General features: G+C 55.2%; 3 protein-coding genes across 3 annotated transcripts; 2 read left to right on the top strand and 1 right to left on the bottom strand.

The window, feature by feature from the left end:
- Positions 1-249: 249 nt before the first annotated feature.
- Positions 250-4,043, top strand: PHYSODRAFT_358674 (hypothetical protein; the record flags this gene model as incomplete). Its single annotated transcript, XM_009518374.1, has 11 exons — positions 250-429; positions 519-1,236; positions 1,315-1,832; positions 1,916-2,037; positions 2,199-2,429; positions 2,509-2,579; positions 2,667-2,699; positions 2,778-2,899; positions 2,983-3,113; positions 3,189-3,427; positions 3,507-4,043. The coding sequence occupies 11 exons, from the start codon at positions 250-252 to the stop codon at positions 3,947-3,949; spliced, it is 2,808 nt and encodes a 935-aa protein (XP_009516669.1). The 3' UTR covers positions 3,950-4,043.
- Positions 4,044-4,207: 164 nt separating this feature from the next.
- Positions 4,208-4,637, bottom strand: PHYSODRAFT_469480 (hypothetical protein; the record flags this gene model as incomplete). Its single annotated transcript, XM_009518373.1, has 2 exons — positions 4,208-4,505; positions 4,579-4,637. The coding sequence occupies 2 exons, from the start codon at positions 4,635-4,637 to the stop codon at positions 4,208-4,210; spliced, it is 357 nt and encodes a 118-aa protein (XP_009516668.1).
- Positions 4,638-5,935: 1,298 nt separating this feature from the next.
- PHYSODRAFT_249294 (hypothetical protein) lies at positions 5,936-6,398 on the top strand (the record flags this gene model as incomplete). Its single annotated transcript, XM_009518372.1, has 2 exons — positions 5,936-6,106; positions 6,161-6,398. Coding segments are annotated over 2 exons (409 nt in total), but the record flags the coding sequence as incomplete, so codon positions are not given.
- Positions 6,399-17,701: the final 11,303 nt, after the last annotated feature.

The raw sequence follows: 17,701 nt of genomic DNA, 5'->3' as shown, positions 1-17,701 counted from the left end.
GCTTATGTGCTGAGCATCACTTTTGCGGCGCTGGCTGGCTGGCCACTGGCTGGTCAAGCTGGTTCAAGTGGAGCCATGTTGACCCGCTTCGCGCTGCGTCCTGCCCGGCGCCCGGCGCTCCGTAGCTGCTTCTTTCGCGGCCTCGCTGCCGCCTCTGGGCTGGACGATGCGTCGGGTCGGCGCTGGGCGGACCCCGCAGCCCCCAGCAAAAAGCTCGTCAAGCGCAAGGTGGCGATCGTGAGCGGCTACATGGGCACGGGCTACCACGGCCTGCAGCTGAACGACAACGTGGAGACCATCGAGGACGAGATCCGCCGCGCCATCTTCGAGGCCGGCGCCATGCGCGAGTCCAACTTCGAGGACCTGGGCAAGATCGACTGGGCGCGCAGCAGTCGCACGGACAAGGGCGTGCACGCCGGCTGCATCGTGGTGCGTGCTGCTGCCAGGGCTAGCTCGCTATGGTGTTGGAAGTGCGGAATGTATTCTAAGTCTGTTTTGGTTGTTGGTTGCTGCTGCAGTTCTCCGGCAAGCTGCTCATTGACGAGGAGAACAAGGTGGACCCAGTCTCAGGCCGCGTGCGAGGACTCACGGAGGCGCTCAACGCGTCGCTGCCCGACAACATCCGCGTGTTCTCGTGTACGAGAGTGAACAAGCGCTTCTCGGCGCGCAAGAACTGCGTGCTGCGTGAGTACGAGTACTTCATGCCGCTCTCGTTCTTGAAGGACAGCATCATTGGCTCGGATGCAGCGGACTTTGACACGGACGAAGCGATCGCAGAGTTCTGCCGCGCGCTCCGTCGTTACGAGGGAGTGCACGACTTCCACAACTTCACGCGCTCGAGGTCGTATTTCTACAAGATGCAGGCAAAGCGGAAGCAGTGGAAGATGGAGAAACAGAGGAATGCTGCCGAGGCCCAGGCCAGTGCTGACGACGTGGTCGAAGCAGAGGATGTTGATGATGATGACGCGGAGGACTCTACTGCTGTTGACGACTACTCCGAGGAGTCCAGTCAGTTTGAAGATGAAGAGGGATTGACTCGCAAGCTGCTGACTCGCCACCGCCGATCGATTTACTCCTGCTCTGGAAGCCTCGTACCGGATTTCTGCGGCGAGCCACACTTGCGTGTCCACATTGTCGGCCAGGCTTTCCTGCTGAACCAGATTCGATGCATGGTGGGCGGCGCCCTGGCCGTGGCGACGAAGGGCATGTCCCGAGTTGCGTTCGATGCTGCTTTGTGTAAGTCCTCTTTGTTGCAGTCTATCGAATATTTGATCCGGCTGGTTACTAACTTTGTGTTTTGACATGCTGGTACAGTGACGAACCGTATTGTGCGTGTGCCGATCGCGCCAGCAGAGGGCCTCGTCCTCCTTAGCAGTTCGTTCGGAGGCAAGCTTCACACGGTCTCTCTGTACGAGGATCCCAACACGACACTTGCGAAGGAGCGCAAAGACCTGGTTCACCGGATCCTCTTGAACCGCCAGGAGGACGAGGAGATGACGAAGTTCCGCGAAGAGGTGATCTACAAGGAGATTGCGAGTAGCTGGAACATGGAAGAGAAGATGGACCGCTGGCGCGCCTACCTCGAACGCTGCTACGAGTCGAACCAACGCCTGGACGAAGACGAGTTGTCGGGCGTGCTATACGAGCTGGACCAAGCCAAGCTTGCCAGCAAGAACAGGAACCAGTCGTACGTTGAGCAGAACCGTCTCGAGCTCACTGAGAAGGGGCGTCAAGGCGCGTTGCTGCCGAAGCAGTTCACAACGAAGCTCTGCGTTCGGTACAGCGTGGCCCCCGGCATCTTCACGTCCGACCTGCGTCGTGCTGTCACACGGGTAAGTCTTCCTGATGCAGAGAATACGTATGCATTTGCTTGAACTGTTCTGACGGTTGTGCGTCTGTTGTGGTTGCTCTGCAGCACTTGAAGTCGGGCAAGATTCCGCTCGACGCGGACGAAGATCAGATCATGGCCTACATCGACAACTACGGCCCGGAGACCCTCGCCAAGGAGGGGCGCAAGCTGCGTCTCAGCATCCGGACGTAATAGCGTGCGTATTAGAGGGCATAGAGAGACACCCGACTTCGATCCTTCCTTATCTTCAACTTGCCACTCAGTGTAGCCATCTCGCCACTCGGATCTTTATTACGATTGGCTACAACGACCAGTGGTTTTGGCCAATCACATGCAACCATGTCTTTAGGTTCTCTCCCTTGGTCGCATTTACGGAGACGTCAGCAGGTAGCAAGCGGATCGACCCAGCGGCATCCTCTCCACTCGACACAATGGTACGAGCGCCACGAGCTCTTGCTCTCGATACCTGCAGCAGCTCTAACGCCCCCACTGCTGCTGTACGACAGTTCGGCGCCGGCTTCGGTGGAGACGGAAACCCTTTCGGCTTGCAGTTCAACTTCGGCGGCGACTTCCCGCAGCGGTGCGTCCGACAGTCTACGGCATTAGCAGGCGCGACGACCGCCGAGTTCTCATCGTCTCCCCCTTTGGTTGATCTGCAGGTTCGACGAGCACTACCGGGTGTACCCGGTGTCGTTCTGCGACAAGGCGCACTTGGAGGATGGAGACAAGAGTGCGTTCCGTCGCTCAGAACGCTGGAGAACCTTCGAGAGATTGACGCAATAGTTGTTGGTGGATTGTGTGTATGTGTTTATGGTAGTCCTGCTCCCGCCTTCTGCTCTCGAGACGCTGGGTACGTCGGCTCTTCGTCGGTTGGATGAGCTGCAGGAGAGTTGAGGCGCTGACATTTTTTTTATTTTTCTTTGACCAGCGCGTCTGCACATCGAGTACCCGATGCTGTTTAAGGTGACGAACGAGGGAGTGGAGCGCTCCTCGCACTGTGGTGTGCTGGAGTTCAGTGCCCCCGAGGGCAGCTGCTACATGCCGTACTGGGTAGGTCTTCCCTGCTTGTTGTGGTAGTGGGAGGCTCGAAACTGTAGCTGAGTGAAATCATTTGTGTCGGTGCAATGGGCTAGATGATGCAAAACCTTTTTGTGAAGGAGGGCGGTATTCTGAATATTCAGAACGTTTCGCTGCCAAAGGCGACGTTCGTGAAGCTGCGACCGCAGTCGCAGGACTTCCTCGACATTTCCAACCCCCGCGCAGTGTATGTTTGCAAGTGCAGTTGATATAGGGGGGTCGTGTCGTGTTCTAACTATTATCTCTTTGTGGCTGCATGCAGACTGGAGGGCTCGCTTCGAAAGTTTTCGTGTATGACTATCGGCGACACTATTTGCCTCAAGTACAACAACAAAAATTACATGTTGGATGTTCGCGAGGTAAAGCCCACGCCCGCCGCGTGCATTATCGAGACTGACTGCGAAGTTGATTTCGAGCCCCCTGCGGACTATGTCCCGCCTGTGCCTCCGTCTGCAGCTGCAGCTGCTCCCCCCGCGGCCCCTTCGGAAATCCCCTACGGAGGTTTGTTTGATGTTGTCAATACAGGCTTGTATTTTGAACTGCCGGGGCTAACACAATTTGTTTGATACGCCGCTGACAGGTGTTCCGACAATGAAGACAGAAGACGTCAAGCCGACCCGCCTTGGTGGCGCTGGATTTGGTGGGCTGCGACTCAAGAAAAGTGGCGAGAAGAGTTCAACAGACGCAGACGCGCTCCGTTCCGCCCGCCTGCGCAAGTACGAGGCGTTCCATGGTACTGGACACTCCCTCAGCGGGAAGGCATCCACGTTCGGTGGTGCTACGTCGGGTGGTACTCGACTGGGAGGAAGCAGCAACGGGGGCTATTCGCTCGGCGGAGGCAGCAGCGCTACGAACGGCTCGACTACTGGCAGCAAACCAAGAAACTCCGTGGGCCATCGTCTTAATGGTGAAGCAGTGGCCATGGACGGTGAAGAGCAGGAGGAAAGAGATGAAGAAATGAAGGAGAGCGAGGATCGCAAGGGTGTGGTCCCGTTCCAGGGTCAAGGTCGGCGGCTTAGGTAGATGTACGATCAACACTATGGCATGCCAGAGTGGACCTCTGGCCAAGGAAAAACATAATGCTGAAATGCAATGTCCACGCATTTTCAGCCTTCCGATCATCGATCATCGATCATCGATCATCTACTTGAGCTTTAACCCGCTTCTCTCCTACTAGGTAGGCATCGATGAAGGAAAGTACAGTTGTTGCATCGATGGTTGCTATTGTTCATCTGAATGATGCTTTTGCTGACAACGTTTAGTAACAGCATCGGTCGACAACTACTTGTCGGCTACTGCGACCAAAACACCCGATGTGACTTTCGTGCGTCGGATCAGGCCGCAGCCCTCCATGTCCGCGAGATGAAACTTCAGTTGGAAGCACGAATGCTTCAGCTTCGCTTTCTTTAGCTGTTGTTCGTGGGTCTCCTTGTACTTCGTGCGCTTCAGTGTGCTCAGAATTTGAGTCCGCGTCTTCTTGATCGCCGTGACGAGTTTTCCAACTCCAGGTACCGAAAATGAATAGGCCTCGTCATCCATCCTGGCTGTCGGTAAAAGGAACCCAAGCCGTTGAATCCGCCTTCGAGTTGCATCAGCAGCACCACCACGCGCCAGGTAAGGCTTCTCAGTCATACACCAATTCATAGCTTAACACGTACCCCACCATCGCTCGAATTTGTTGCTCGTCTGCGGAACTCCCCGCCTCCCTCATCTTCGTTATCAGTGCATTCAATGGAACAGTTGACAGCGACGTCAGCTGCGGAAGTGCTCGCTCGAAAGCAGACAACGCGCTCAGTTTGGAGGATATAGTTTCATCCCCTGGGTGCTGATGGAGCTGCTGTCGGAATACGCGCTGGTATTTCTCCACCTCGGCAGTGTAATCTTCAGCATGCAGAATCGCAACATCGTCTGCCCCCGATGGAATCTTGAACGTCACCAATTTGCCTACACTTCGCAGTCGGTGCACCTACAGAGGACGCAAAACTGAGTGAGTCAACCGTTAATGACTTGGTAGGAGATGGGCCCAATCGGAAAAGCCTCCTACGTTCTGGTCAACAAACGTGCGGTTCGGCAAAATGGTGTAGCTTTGAATGTAACATCAGCGAATGAGATGAGCTCCAACATGAAGCACAGCAATTGCCACAACGCAATTGTATGACTTACAGTTGGTGCCACACTACCATCGAAGGTAAACCAACGGCAGCAAAGCCGTCAGCATTGCGGTTTAGCATCAGCTGGATGGAGGCCAGAGTGTCGTCGATGAGATCAGCGGGTGCGTCCCATTCTTCCTCGTCATCGCCCGCCGTGGCGGTGAGTACACGCTTGCGCTTATGCCGCCGTAGCATTTCAATTTGCAACTTTTCAATTTGTAGGTGGAGATGCTATTGGCTAATAGTGAGTTATATTTGACCAATACTGGGTGCATAGATGATAGAAAAAGTCGAGCATTCCACGAAGCACGAGTAACATGCATGCGCAAAAACGTCGCGCGCCATCTACTACAGATAGCGCGCGACGTTTTAGCTGCTCACATGAAATCGATTTATAGAGGGGGCCGCGAAACTGGAGCTTGTTGAGGTTTGCATTGAGACCTGGTTCAACGGTGGTGCAGCGGGCGAGCTGCAGGAGAAAATTAAGATGCTGCGGCAACGTACTCGGTACCAGCAACGGCAGGACCAGCGGGTCCGTTGACGGAGAAAGCTTCAGAGAAAGACAGAGCAGGTCGTTGCATGTACAGCACGAGGAGGGCCTCGTGCCGGACAGTGTTGGTAGAGCTGGAAAAGTAGGGCAAGCTAACATTCTAATTAAACAGTCTTCATTTTTCCTCGTAGCGCACGGCCATCTTGCATTGAGTACAGTTCTCAACAGGGTACTGAGCTCAAGCAACAGTCCTCCACGTGGAAGGCTATTCTCGGAACGGCGCTTAGGATGGCGACACTAATGAAGTACACCACGGAAGGCATCCCGACGAACTGAGACGGGAAGGACTGGCAGACCTACAAGTGGGCCATGCGCACGGTCGTCAAGGAGGAAGACCTGTTGAAGTTCGTGGAGCGAACGCTAACCAAGTCGATGCTGACTAGTGAAGACAAGGAGTCAGATTTCGACACTAAGCAAACGAAGATCATGCGGATGATCGGAACGTCCGTGCCTCCGGAGATCTTGCATCAGAATCGTGAGGTAGAAACTGGATCAGACATGTGAGACGCTCTCTGCGACTTGTTTGAAAACAAGGTGAACAAGACGGTCAAGGTGCACACCATCAGCCGTCTCGTGTCAGAGCTGTGGAGCATGAAGCTGACGCCTGGAGAGGACGCCAACTTGCACCTGCGCAAGATGGTCAACCTACGAACAGAGCTGATCATCTTGCAGTACAATCTCGAGGACTCCGACATGGTCGAAATGTTGCTCGAGAGTCTGCCTGAACAAGATGAGTTCGAGACGGTGAAGGCGTCGGTTCGCTATTGTGGTACAGCAGCACGCACAAAATCGTCAGTTGTGGTAACTTGGCTACAAACACAACAATAACCGAGCTGGTCGACTTTGTTGGCCTGCGCCGGGTTGCCCTCGAGCGGTTCGGCCCAACCGGGAAAGCGGGTGTCTGGGCCCTCGCCGAGGCCTGCCAACCAAGATCACTCCTCCGGAGAACCGCCGAGTTCGACGGTCCCCGTTCACCCAACCCTGTGCCCTCCACTAAAGGATGGACGACGGCGCACGAAGCGCTTTCACAGGTCGCCGAGAGCAAAGGCTTCTCGACTCAGCAATCAGTGCCCGGGGCCTACGGGGACACCGGCTCGCAGCGGTGGCGAGACTTTTCCTTCGCGCTTGGCGAGACACGCGCCCAACCCAGGCCGACCTTAATCTCTTGGCGCTGCCAGCCGAGTACCCTACAAGCTTATGCCTCTCGGGTACCGGCAGCAGACATAATCCGGCTACGCGCAGGGACTTACCGGAACGTGTACACGTGCTTTAGGCCTAGAAAATTCTGCTCTGTTGGTTGTTATCTCTGTCGGGCGCCCTGAAAGGACGCCTCCGTTATCCCTAAGTCCCTATACAAATACCAAGTGAAAGTGGGCAGTTTTGGATCTCGGCCTGCCCTTCGCTGAGCTCCGCGACGCTTGAGCTCGGCTGGTCCGGATAAGCTATCCGGATAATTCTTCCAACTCGGCTGAGCCGGATAAGGTGTCAGGATAAGCTGGTGAACTCGGTTTAGCTCGGCTACCGGTACAGTGTACCACTCCAGCCGAGTTGGTCGCGCGAAATCTGGTGTTTCCTACACCACAACTGTAACAGGGTTACACGCACAAGTGGCTACAGTCACTTATAGGCAACCCGGAGCGTTGCTCCGGGAGGGTACACAGGTCGACCAATAGTTTCATGGACGATGATAACGATTAATAATTGAGTAAATCCCAAAGTTGTATTGTTTTTAATCCTTTAAAAAGGCACTACCAGCCCAACTCTTTAGTTGACTCTAACGTGGGCATCTAGTGCGCCTGCTTCGCAGGCGCAGCATCTGCCCGAGAATGCGTAATTGAACAAATAGTTGCGCACATCGAAGTGTATCGATACGGAAATGATGTTTCAGCCAAACCTTTTGTGAGGCTGGTAACCAGCAAGCCCCGCTCTTCTTTATCGTGGTGGGTTCTCAGGAACCGAAAGTCACCAATTGAGGTTGTCTGGTCTGATGAGGCCATCGGTGACATAACACCCTGGTCAGCGTCCAATGGCTGCGTTGGCGCCAGCAACGAGAGAGCTATTTCATTCATTTTGCAGGTACGGTATACTGTGCTCATTTTCGTACTATGTTGTGTGCTAACGACCAGACGAGAGAGCTGCAGTAGTGGAACGAAGGAGAGACGCATGGTGCGCTGATCTTGACCATTTAACTTGAGGATGTTAGCTAAGTGACAATAATGATCCTCAATTCAAAAACAAAACAAAACAAACAGACAAACAAACTTTTAATTTGAGGGCTTGGGGGATAAATTTCGGAATGAGAAATACGCTAATGGGCCAATTCCTTGGAAGTGGGTGCTTCAACGGAGGGAAAAAAGTCTTATTCAAACGAACGATGCTCGTGTCACTGTCGAGTTGAGTTGGGCATCTTCGGCTAAGAGTGATTGGGTATTGAGCAAATTGACATGTAAAAAAATGTAGCCTGCACCTAGACAAGTCATGTTAGTCATCTTCAGCTAAGCTTGGTCGATTATGGCGCAAATTGATACGCCTTCAGCAAAGCCATGACGCTCTCATAGTGTACTGGAACGTCCGTAAGTGTTTGAATGCAGGTTTTGGTAAATAATAAACGATTAGTATCAGCCTTTGGTATTAATTAATGTACATAAATCTTAGCAGTTATCGACGGGTACCCGATTCCGGCAGATATTAGCTTAAACATTAAAATTAAGAAAGAGAGACCCGGTTTGGTACCCGGTTTTGGAAAGTTACAAGTTTTTTGCCGGGGCCAAGCACAGGTCTTCGACCTGTGAATTACTCTAACAGATGCGATGTCTGTTAGAGGTTCGAAAGACTTTCTCGACCTTGGTGTAGACACACCAAAGGCTACATACATTTACGACCACCACGACGGGTGGTCTATAGAGACTTAGGATTCCTATTGGCTGAGAGCAGCATCTCTTAGCCAATGAGCGACATGCATAGCATTGGAATTCTGCCAACCAGCCGTTGGCAGATTCCTAGTTTAGAATATTACATTTAGAGGAAGTCAGAAACATAAAACAAAAATAGCAGTTCTCATTTTAACCCAAAAACATTATTTGGATCGTTTATTTAGATTAATCTATACTTGGAGGCCCGAGTATAATTAAATCTAAGTTACACTAAGCTACGCTTCCTCACATACACGCGCACACGTGTAAGCTAAAGTAGTGAGCCAAAGTAGGCCCATTACACGTGGTAGCACTTTGTAGTCCGTCCAACGACCGACTACCTGAGTTCGTACGTCACCGCACGAACGCGGAGCTGAGAACCTTCCCATGGATACGGAGGTGTCCATGGAAAGCTCCACTACCCTGCAACTCACGTTGCACGCGCTGACTGTCCCCACCTGTCGGACCCAGAGTGGGAAGCTCTCCAACGACTGTCAACAGTCATTGGTGAGGCGGCTGTAGCTACGATGCTGCGTACGCTAACGCCGACAGAGCAACATGGTGTTGCTCTGGGATTCATCATGAGGGAGCAGCGAGATGCTGCTTCATCTACCACGGTGTCGTCGGGGACGACACCGCGCGCGCAATCGCTGAAGCTCAGCGTGAGCAATTACGTTGGAAGAGAGGGCGAGCCTCTCCTCCGTTGGCTTGTCGAACTCGACACTGCCATTGCGGCTCGACGCATCGTCGACCCGTTGTCGAAGGTCGCGTTCGCCATGTCATGTCTTGGCGGACGTGCAAGAAGTTGGGCGTATGGACGCCGACTCTCGGATCCTACGTGCTTCAGCACGTACGAGGGTTTCAAGGAAGAGCTCAGACAAGCGTTTGAGCCCCCGCAAAACGAGTTCCGGTCGAGGGCGGAGTTCCTCGACCTGCAGCAGGGCAAGCATGATGTCCATGCTTACGCTCAGAGAGCCCGGTACTTGGTCTCGAACATCGTGACCAATTCGATCGACGAGGCGACCAAGGTCGTCACGTTCATGAAGGGACTGAGAGATGGACCTGTGAAGATGTAACAGGGTTACACGCACAAGTGGCTACAGTCACTTGTAACTTTAACAGATACGACGTCTGTTAGAGGTTCGAAAGACTTTCTCGACCTTGGTGTAGACACACCAAAGGCTACATACATTTACGACCACCACGACGGGTGGTCTATAGAGACTTAGGATTCCTATTGGCTGATAGCAGCATCTCTTAGCCAATGAGCGACATGCATAGCATTGGAATTCTGCCAACCAGCCGTTGGCAGATTCCTATCTTAGAATATTACATTTAGAGGAAGTCAGAAACATAAAACAAAAATAGCAGTTCTCATTTTAACCCAAAAACATTATTTGGATCGTTTATTTAGATTAATCTATACTTGGAGGCCCGAGTATAATTAAATCTAAGTTACACTAAGCTACGCTTCCTCACATACACGCGCACACGTGTAAGCTAAAGTAGTGAGCCAAAGTAGGCCCATTACACGTGGTAGCACTTTGTAGTCCGTCCAACGACCGACTACCTGAGTTCGTACGTCACCGCACGAACGCGGAGCTGAGAACCTTCCCATGGATACGGAGGTGTCCATGGAAAGCTCCACTACCCTGCAACTCACGTTGCACGCGCTGACTGTCCCCACCTGTCGGACCCAGAGTGGGAAGCTCTCCAACGACTGTCAACAGTCATTGGTGAGGCGGCTGTAGCTACGATGCTGCGTACGCTAACGCCGACAGAGCAACATGGTGTTGCTCTGGGATTCATCATGAGGGAGCAGCGAGATGCTGCTTCATCTACCACGGTGTCGTCGGGGACGACACCGCGCGCGCAATCGCTGAAGCTCAGCGTGAGCAATTACGTTGGAAGAGAGGGCGAGCCTCTCCTCCGTTGGCTTGTCGAACTCGACACTGCCATTGCGGCTCGACGCATCGTCGACCCGTTGTCGAAGGTCGCGTTCGCCATGTCATGTCTTGGCGGACGTGCAAGAAGTTGGGCGTATGGACGCCGACTCTCGGATCCTACGTGCTTCAGCACGTACGAGGGTTTCAAGGAAGAGCTCAGACAAGCGTTTGAGCCCCCGCAAAACGAGTTCCGGTCGAGGGCGGAGTTCCTCGACCTGCAGCAGGGCAAGCACGATGTCCATGCTTACGCTCAGAGAGCACGGTATTTGGTCTCGAACATCGTGACCAATTCGATCGACGAGGCGACCAAGGTCGTCACGTTCATGAAGGGACTGAGAGATGGACCTGTGAAGACCTATCTCTTCCGTGAGTACCCGAGTACTCTCGAAGCTGCAATTAGTCTTGCAATACAGGAGGAGTTTAGCCTGCGGCAGGCTAAGCTGCATGCACATGTGCTGAGGCCACAGCCACGCCCGGTAGTGAGGACGGGAGGCCCAGAATCCATGGACCTCTCGAGTGCTGCAACTGCTGGACCCCAGCAGTCGCAGGGAAACAATGTGCGATGCTACCGTTGCGGTAGAGTCGGTCACTTTGCTCGGGAGTGCACGGCCCCCGTGCACCAGCAGGGTGGCTATCGCGGCGGTGCCGGGCACCGTCGCAACCAAACAAAAAACGCTGGACGTCAGTAGGCGCGAGGCGCCCTACTGGTAATGCAGTTCCGCGTGTCGACCTTGGACACGCGACACTGAGGACGGCAGCCCCCAGTGAGATTCATTCTCACTGCAAGAACCAAGACGACAAGCCTGACCTTGTCATCCTGAACGTGAACTCGATGAGAACAAGCGGCTCTCTCCGTGCTTTGGTAGATTCTGGCGCGTCGAAGAACTTTGTTCGACTGCGAAGTCTATCAAGGCTTGACTTCGAGGATTTAAAGATACCTCGAAGTATGTTGGAGGTACGACTGGCAACGGGTGCCGTCGTGAAGACCGAGAAGCGCATGGTACGCGTGCGCTTCACGTATGAAGATCGAGAGTTTGTCGAGACCTTTATCGTCCTGGATCTGGACGATAAAGTTGACATTGTATTGGGCATGCCGTGGCTTGCACGGCATGATCCGGTCATCGATTGGGAGAAGCGCACTCTCGTGCGCTTCGGTCGCGACAGCGGAACAGTGAGCGATGGCCCTGTTGCCGCTACGCACGCACCGACAGGCGCGCGCGAACACGCACGCAAGAGCAGCTAGCGTCGGCGTTGCCGCCGACAGCTAATGAAGAAAATGTGTTGATCTCGGAGGTCGACACTCGCTTTTCAGCGAATCAAGAAGAGTCTCCGGCCTCAAGGGGCACGGATGACGCAGGCGAGTCACACGCCTCAGCCGTGGAGGCTGACGCGAATCTGATTGGATCAGGTCTGACCAATAATAAGAGCCAAGGTGACGTAATGCCGTCGACTCCGGGAGTCGATGGCTTGGGTGAATTTGATTCGTCGGCTCGGGGAGCCGACGCACCCTCCGTAACGGGGGTCTCCGCCAATAGCAGGCGTCGAGGTAAGGATGGCGTGTCGACTCCGGGAGTCGACGCTGCAGGCGGTGCGGACGGTTGCAAACGTCCCGCACCGGAAAAACTTGCATGCTGTCGTGCAGCCGGGCTGCACGACGAAGCGCCGGGCAACCAAGCCGGGCTTGAAGTGTGGTGTAGGGAACATCAAGTTTTGTGTCACACTCCAAGGCCGCAGTGGAACAACGTACCAGGAGCCAAGTTCTACTCGGCGGGATGACCGTCCGCCGAGCTCAGTGGGCAAGAATGCGCTGATGGACCGCTGAACTCGGCTGATGGTGTCAGAAACTCAAGGCACACCGGCCCCGACCTGGTGACACGTAGCAGACCCAGTGATGAAGACCCAGCCGAGTTCAGGAAGGCACTGGACACGCTCAGCAGAGATCATGGGGGGTTCAAGCCGCCGATCTCAGGCTAAACGGTACCATGTACCGTCCGATACGGTAACCAGGCTCAATTGAGTCCGGGAGTTGCGCAGTCGAGTTCACGGGTCGCTCTGCCGAGTTCACGAGTCGCCCCGCCGAGTTCGTGGGTCGCTCCGCCGGGTTCACTGGGTTATCCGGCACCTTATCCGGCTCAGCCGAGTTCGCCAGGTTATCCGGACACGCCGTATCCGGCTCAGCCGAGTTCAAGGGGTTATCCGGACAGGTTATCCGGCTTAGCCGAGCTCAAGCGTCGCCGAGCTCGGTGAAGAGTCGGCCAAGATCCAAAACCGCCCACTTTCATTTGGTATTTGTATAGGAGCTTAGGAATAGTGGAGGCGCCCCGTCAGGGCGCCTGACAGAGATAACAAACAACAGAGCAGAATTTTCTAGGTCCACAACACGTGCACGCGCTTCCAGTAAGCCCCTGCACTGGCCGGATTATGTCTGCTGTCAGCACCCGAGAGGCATAGCTTGTAGGGTGTTTACTGGTAGCGCCAAGAGATTAAGGTCAGCCCGGGTTGGGCGCGTGTCTCGCCAAGCGCGAAGGAAAAGTCTCGCCACCGCTGCGAGCCGGTGTTCCCGTACGTCTCGGGCACTGATTGCTGAGTCGAGAAGCCTTTGCTCTCGGCGACCCGTAAAAGCCCGCGAGGGCCGTCGTCCGTCCTTTGGCGGAGGGCTCGGGATTTCTAATTCCGGAGTCAGGTAACTCAGCTGGCTTCCGTGATTGACTGGCTTGGGGAACTTGGTCTCAGCGAGGACGAGACATCACTGTCCCGGAAGGGCCGAACCGCTGGGGGACATCTCAGCGCAGGCCAACAAGGGCCGACTAGCTCGGCTGTTGTTGTGTTTGTAGCTAGGGTGCCACATCTGACGATTTTGTGCGTGCTACTACACCACAAAGTCACTGGCCCGCGGGATGAATCCGCCGGCGGTACTGAAGAACACCCGCCCACGGCTGGGCCTGGACGAGGTCAAGAGTCATGCGGAGCCGGGCTCCGCAAAACAAGAAGACGGCGCATGCGAAGGTCGCTGCGCAAGTCTCGGCCTGGGGCCCAGACGCTACAAAAAATGTCTGCCGGGCAGACAGAGGCTGAAAAGCCGGACGTCGAGACGTTGAACGTCTTGACGCGTACCTGTGCCGGGTTCCGGTACAGGGAGATGACCCTCGCTAATCCTCCGACGCAAGCGTCGGAGTTGACTTCGCTTCCAGTCACGAGCTGGAAGCGCTTCGCGCGTGACTTGCACGATGGACGCATCGAGCAAATATGCATTCTCTCGGACGCCGAGAGAACGAAGAGCGAGAATGAAGAACTGAGGCAGTTCTTCATGGAGAGCACCACTGAGAGCGAGGACACTCTCAGTGCGAAGACTAAGAAGGAGCGCTTTGAGGAGCAAAGCTGGGACTCGCTGAAGACGAGTCCCTTCTACGAGATTCTACGGGAGCACGCGGACGTGCTTCCGGATCCCTGTGGAGCTTCCGCAGGACAAGGGCATCCAGCACGAGATTGATCTCGTGCCGGGCACGAAGTACTGTGTCACGCGGCAGTGGCCACTACCGCGAGAGCAGGTCAAGGCGATCGACGACTTCTTTGAGAGTCGTCGCAAAGCTGGACAAGTGCGGAATCGAAATCCCCGCACAGTGCTCCGACGTTCTGTGTCAAGAAGCCACAGGGCGGCTGGCGCATCGTTCATGCGTACAACAAGCTGAACGATGCGGCGATACCGGCGCAGACAACGATACCGCGAAAAGATGTCATCATCGATTCGATGGCCAGGAGCACTATCTACAGTGCTCTTGATCTGCGCGATGGGTTCTATCAGATCATCATGTGTGAGAGCGATATCCCTCTCACGGCTGTGAGCACGCCGAGCGGCATGCTCTGGGAGTGGCTAGTGATGCCGCAGGGTCTGAAGAACGCCCCTGCGACCTTCAACAGGTGCGTGACGCACTTGTTGCGCTCGGTGCGCGACTTCGCACCGAGCTACTTCGACGATGTGTTCGTCCACAGCCGGGCTGCGGACGGGATGAGCGATGTTGAGATGCACCAGGTGCATCTCCGGAAGCTGCTTGCGCTCATGCGCAAGCACAAGCTCTATGCGAACCTGAAGAAGTGCATCTTCGGGGCGAGCGAGATACCCGTGCTCGGGTGTCTCGTTGGGAAGAACGGTGTCCGCCCTGACCCTGAGAAGGTCAGAGTGATCAATGAGTGGCCGACGCCGTCGAACGTCAAGGAACTGTGGCAGTTCCTTGGCTTGGCCACGTACTTGTGTAAGTACGTGAAGGACTACGCGGGCATGATACGCCCGCTGTCCCAGCTCCTGAAGAAGGACGCCGAGTGGGTTTGGACTGCTGAGTGTCAGCAGGCCTTCGATGCAGTCAAGCAGGGCTTGAATGAGGCGCCGATCTTGGCGGTGGCCGACCAAGATCGCCCATTCCACGTTGTGTGTGACGCATCCGACTTCGCAATCGGATGTGCGTTGATGCAGCATGATCACGAGGGACGTGATCGTGTGGTCTACTATCAATCGTGTCAGCTGAAGCTAGCTGAGCGCAACTACCCGGTACATGACAAGGAGCTCCTTGTCATGAAGTACGCACTCACGAAGTTCCGAGTGTATCTACTCGGAAGCAAACCGTTCGTGGTCTATACGGACCACGCGTTGATGCTGACAGCTGTGAAGTCGCCGCACATCTCGCAACGGATGGCGAGATGGCTCTCATTCTTCGCAGAGTATATCTTCCGGGTTGAGTACAAACCCGAAAGACTCAATGTGGTGACCGACGCGCTATCGCGTCGACCTGACTACGCCATGACTGATGCCGACGTCAACGCCATTGACGCCATGCGATCGAGCACCCCAACGTCGTCACTGCTGGACGACGTGAAGGTCGCGTACGCGCACGACGCGGACGCGAAGCTCTTGCTGGCGTATGGCTCAGCGCCTTCTGACAAAGCTCGTCAGAAGCTGCCGAAGCATCTTCGTGCTCGTGCACACCGTTATCGGGTGCACGACGGGTTATTACTCTACAGTGCAGTCGACGACAACGCGGACCGCGTTGTCGTGCCCAATGACCATGACCTGCGACTCAGGATCATGTACGAGTATCACGATGCACCGACCGCGGGGCATCCGGGCCGTGAGAAGACATACATTCTTCTCACGCGAGACTTCTACTGGGCCCACCAGTACAAATGGGTGCGCAAGTACGTCCGTGCTTGCGAGGTTTGTCAACGTGTGAAGCCTGCGCCTTTCGCGCAGGCTCCCTTGCAGTCACTGCCGACTCCGTCGGAGTGTTGGCAGTCCATGGCTTCGGACTTCGTGTTCGGTCTTCCCCCGGACAGCCAGGGGAACACGGGCGTAGTGGTCTTTGCCGACCGCTTCAGCAAGATGGTACATCTTGCTGCGGTACCCGCTGAAGTGACTGCGAAGCAGACGGCGCGTCTGTTCGTTGACATGGTGTTCAAACACCATGACATGCCGATCGACATTGTGTCAGATCGAGACCCGCGCTTCACTGCACACCTTTGGCAAGAAGTGTTTACACTTCTTGGGAGTCAACTCGTTCCAACACTGGAGCGAGTGCCTGCCGATGGCGGAGTTCGCCATCAACAACTCGGTGCATGCCTCGACCGGGCATACACCGTTCTACGTGAATGCCATCAGGCACCCACGCCTCCCGAGTCTACTCGGGATGGTGGCTCCTTCCTTAAGTGGGGGAGGATCTCCGACTGCAACCCAGCAGCCGCAGAATGCCGCTGACACTTGCACAGTGTCAGCCGCGACTACGCGCAAGAAGAAGAAGCAGCACGCGTCTGTGCAGGACACAGACGCCGACTACGCGCAAGAAGAAGAAGAAGAACGGGTCTGTGCAGGGCACAGACACCGCGAAGACGAACGCAGAGGCCGGGCCTACTGCTAGAAACGCAATTAACTTCGTGCAGCGCAGACAAGCCGTCATGCGGTTTGTCCAAGACGATATTGCAGCTTCGGTCGACCGACAGAAGCTGAACGCAGACAATGTTGGTAGGGGCAACACTAATGAATTCAAGAAGGGTTCATTGGTTTTGTTAGCAACTCAAAACCTGCCTAAACATGCAGTTTCCGACTTCGGGACGAGCAAGCTCGCTCCACGCTTCATCGGGCCGTTCACTGTGCTGGCACGGCGCGGCAACGCCTACCCACTGGACATACCATCTAGTATGCGCCTCCATCCGACGTTCTACGTCGGACGGCTGAAGCCATACCTGCAGTAGCTCGGCTGAATCGAAGAGCAGTAGGCCCGGCCTCTGCGTTCGTCTTCGCGGTGTCTGTGCCCTGCACAGACCCGTTCTTCTTCTTCTTCTTGCTCTTGTCGGCGTCTGTGTCCTGCACATACGTGTGCTGCTTCTTCTTCTTGCGCGTAGTCGCGGCTGACACTGTGCAAGTGTCAGCGGCATTCTGCGGCTGCTGGGTTGCAGTCGGAGATCCTCCCCCACTTAAGGAAGGAGCCACCATCCCGAGTAGACTCGGGAGGCGTGGGTGCCTGATGGCATTCACGTAGAACGGTGTATGCCCGGTCGAGGCATGCACCGAGTTGTTGATGGCGAACTCCGCCATCGGCAGGCACTCGCTCCAGTGTTGGAACGAGTTGACTCCCAAGAAGTGTAAACACTTCTTGCCAAAGGTGTGCAGTGAAGCGCGGGTCTCGATCTGACACAATGTCGATCGGCATGTCATGGTGTTTGAACACCATGTCAACGAACAGACGCGCCGTCTGCTTCGCAGTCACTTCAGCGGGTACCGCAGCAAGATGTACCATCTTGCTGAAGCGGTCGGCAAAGACCACTACGCCCGTGTTCCCCTGGCTGTCCGGGGGAAGACCGAACACGAAGTCCGAAGCCATGGACTGCCAACACTCCGACGGAGTCGGCAGTGACTGCAAGGGAGCCTGCGCGAAAGGCGCAGGCTTCACACGTTGACAAACCTCGCAAGCACGGACGTACTTGCGCACCCATTTGTACTGGTGGGCCCAGTAGAAGTCTCGCGTGAGAAGAATGTATGTCTTCTCACGGCCCGGATGCCCCGCGGTCGGTGCATCGTGATACTCGTACATGATCCTGAGTCGCAGGTCATGGTCATTGGGCACGACAACGCGGTCCGCGTTGTCGTCGACTGCACTGTAGAGTAATAACCCGTCGTGCACCCGATAACGGTGTGCACGAGCACGAAGATGCTTCGGCAGCTTCTGACGAGC

The sequence above is a fragment of the Phytophthora sojae genome (assembly GCF_000149755.1).
Source record: "Phytophthora sojae unplaced genomic scaffold PHYSOscaffold_1, whole genome shotgun sequence".
NCBI lineage: Eukaryota > Oomycota > Peronosporomycetes > Peronosporales > Peronosporaceae > Phytophthora > Phytophthora sojae.
The sequence above is the reverse complement of the archived record's forward strand: the minus strand, read 5'-3'. Positions and strand labels throughout refer to the sequence as shown.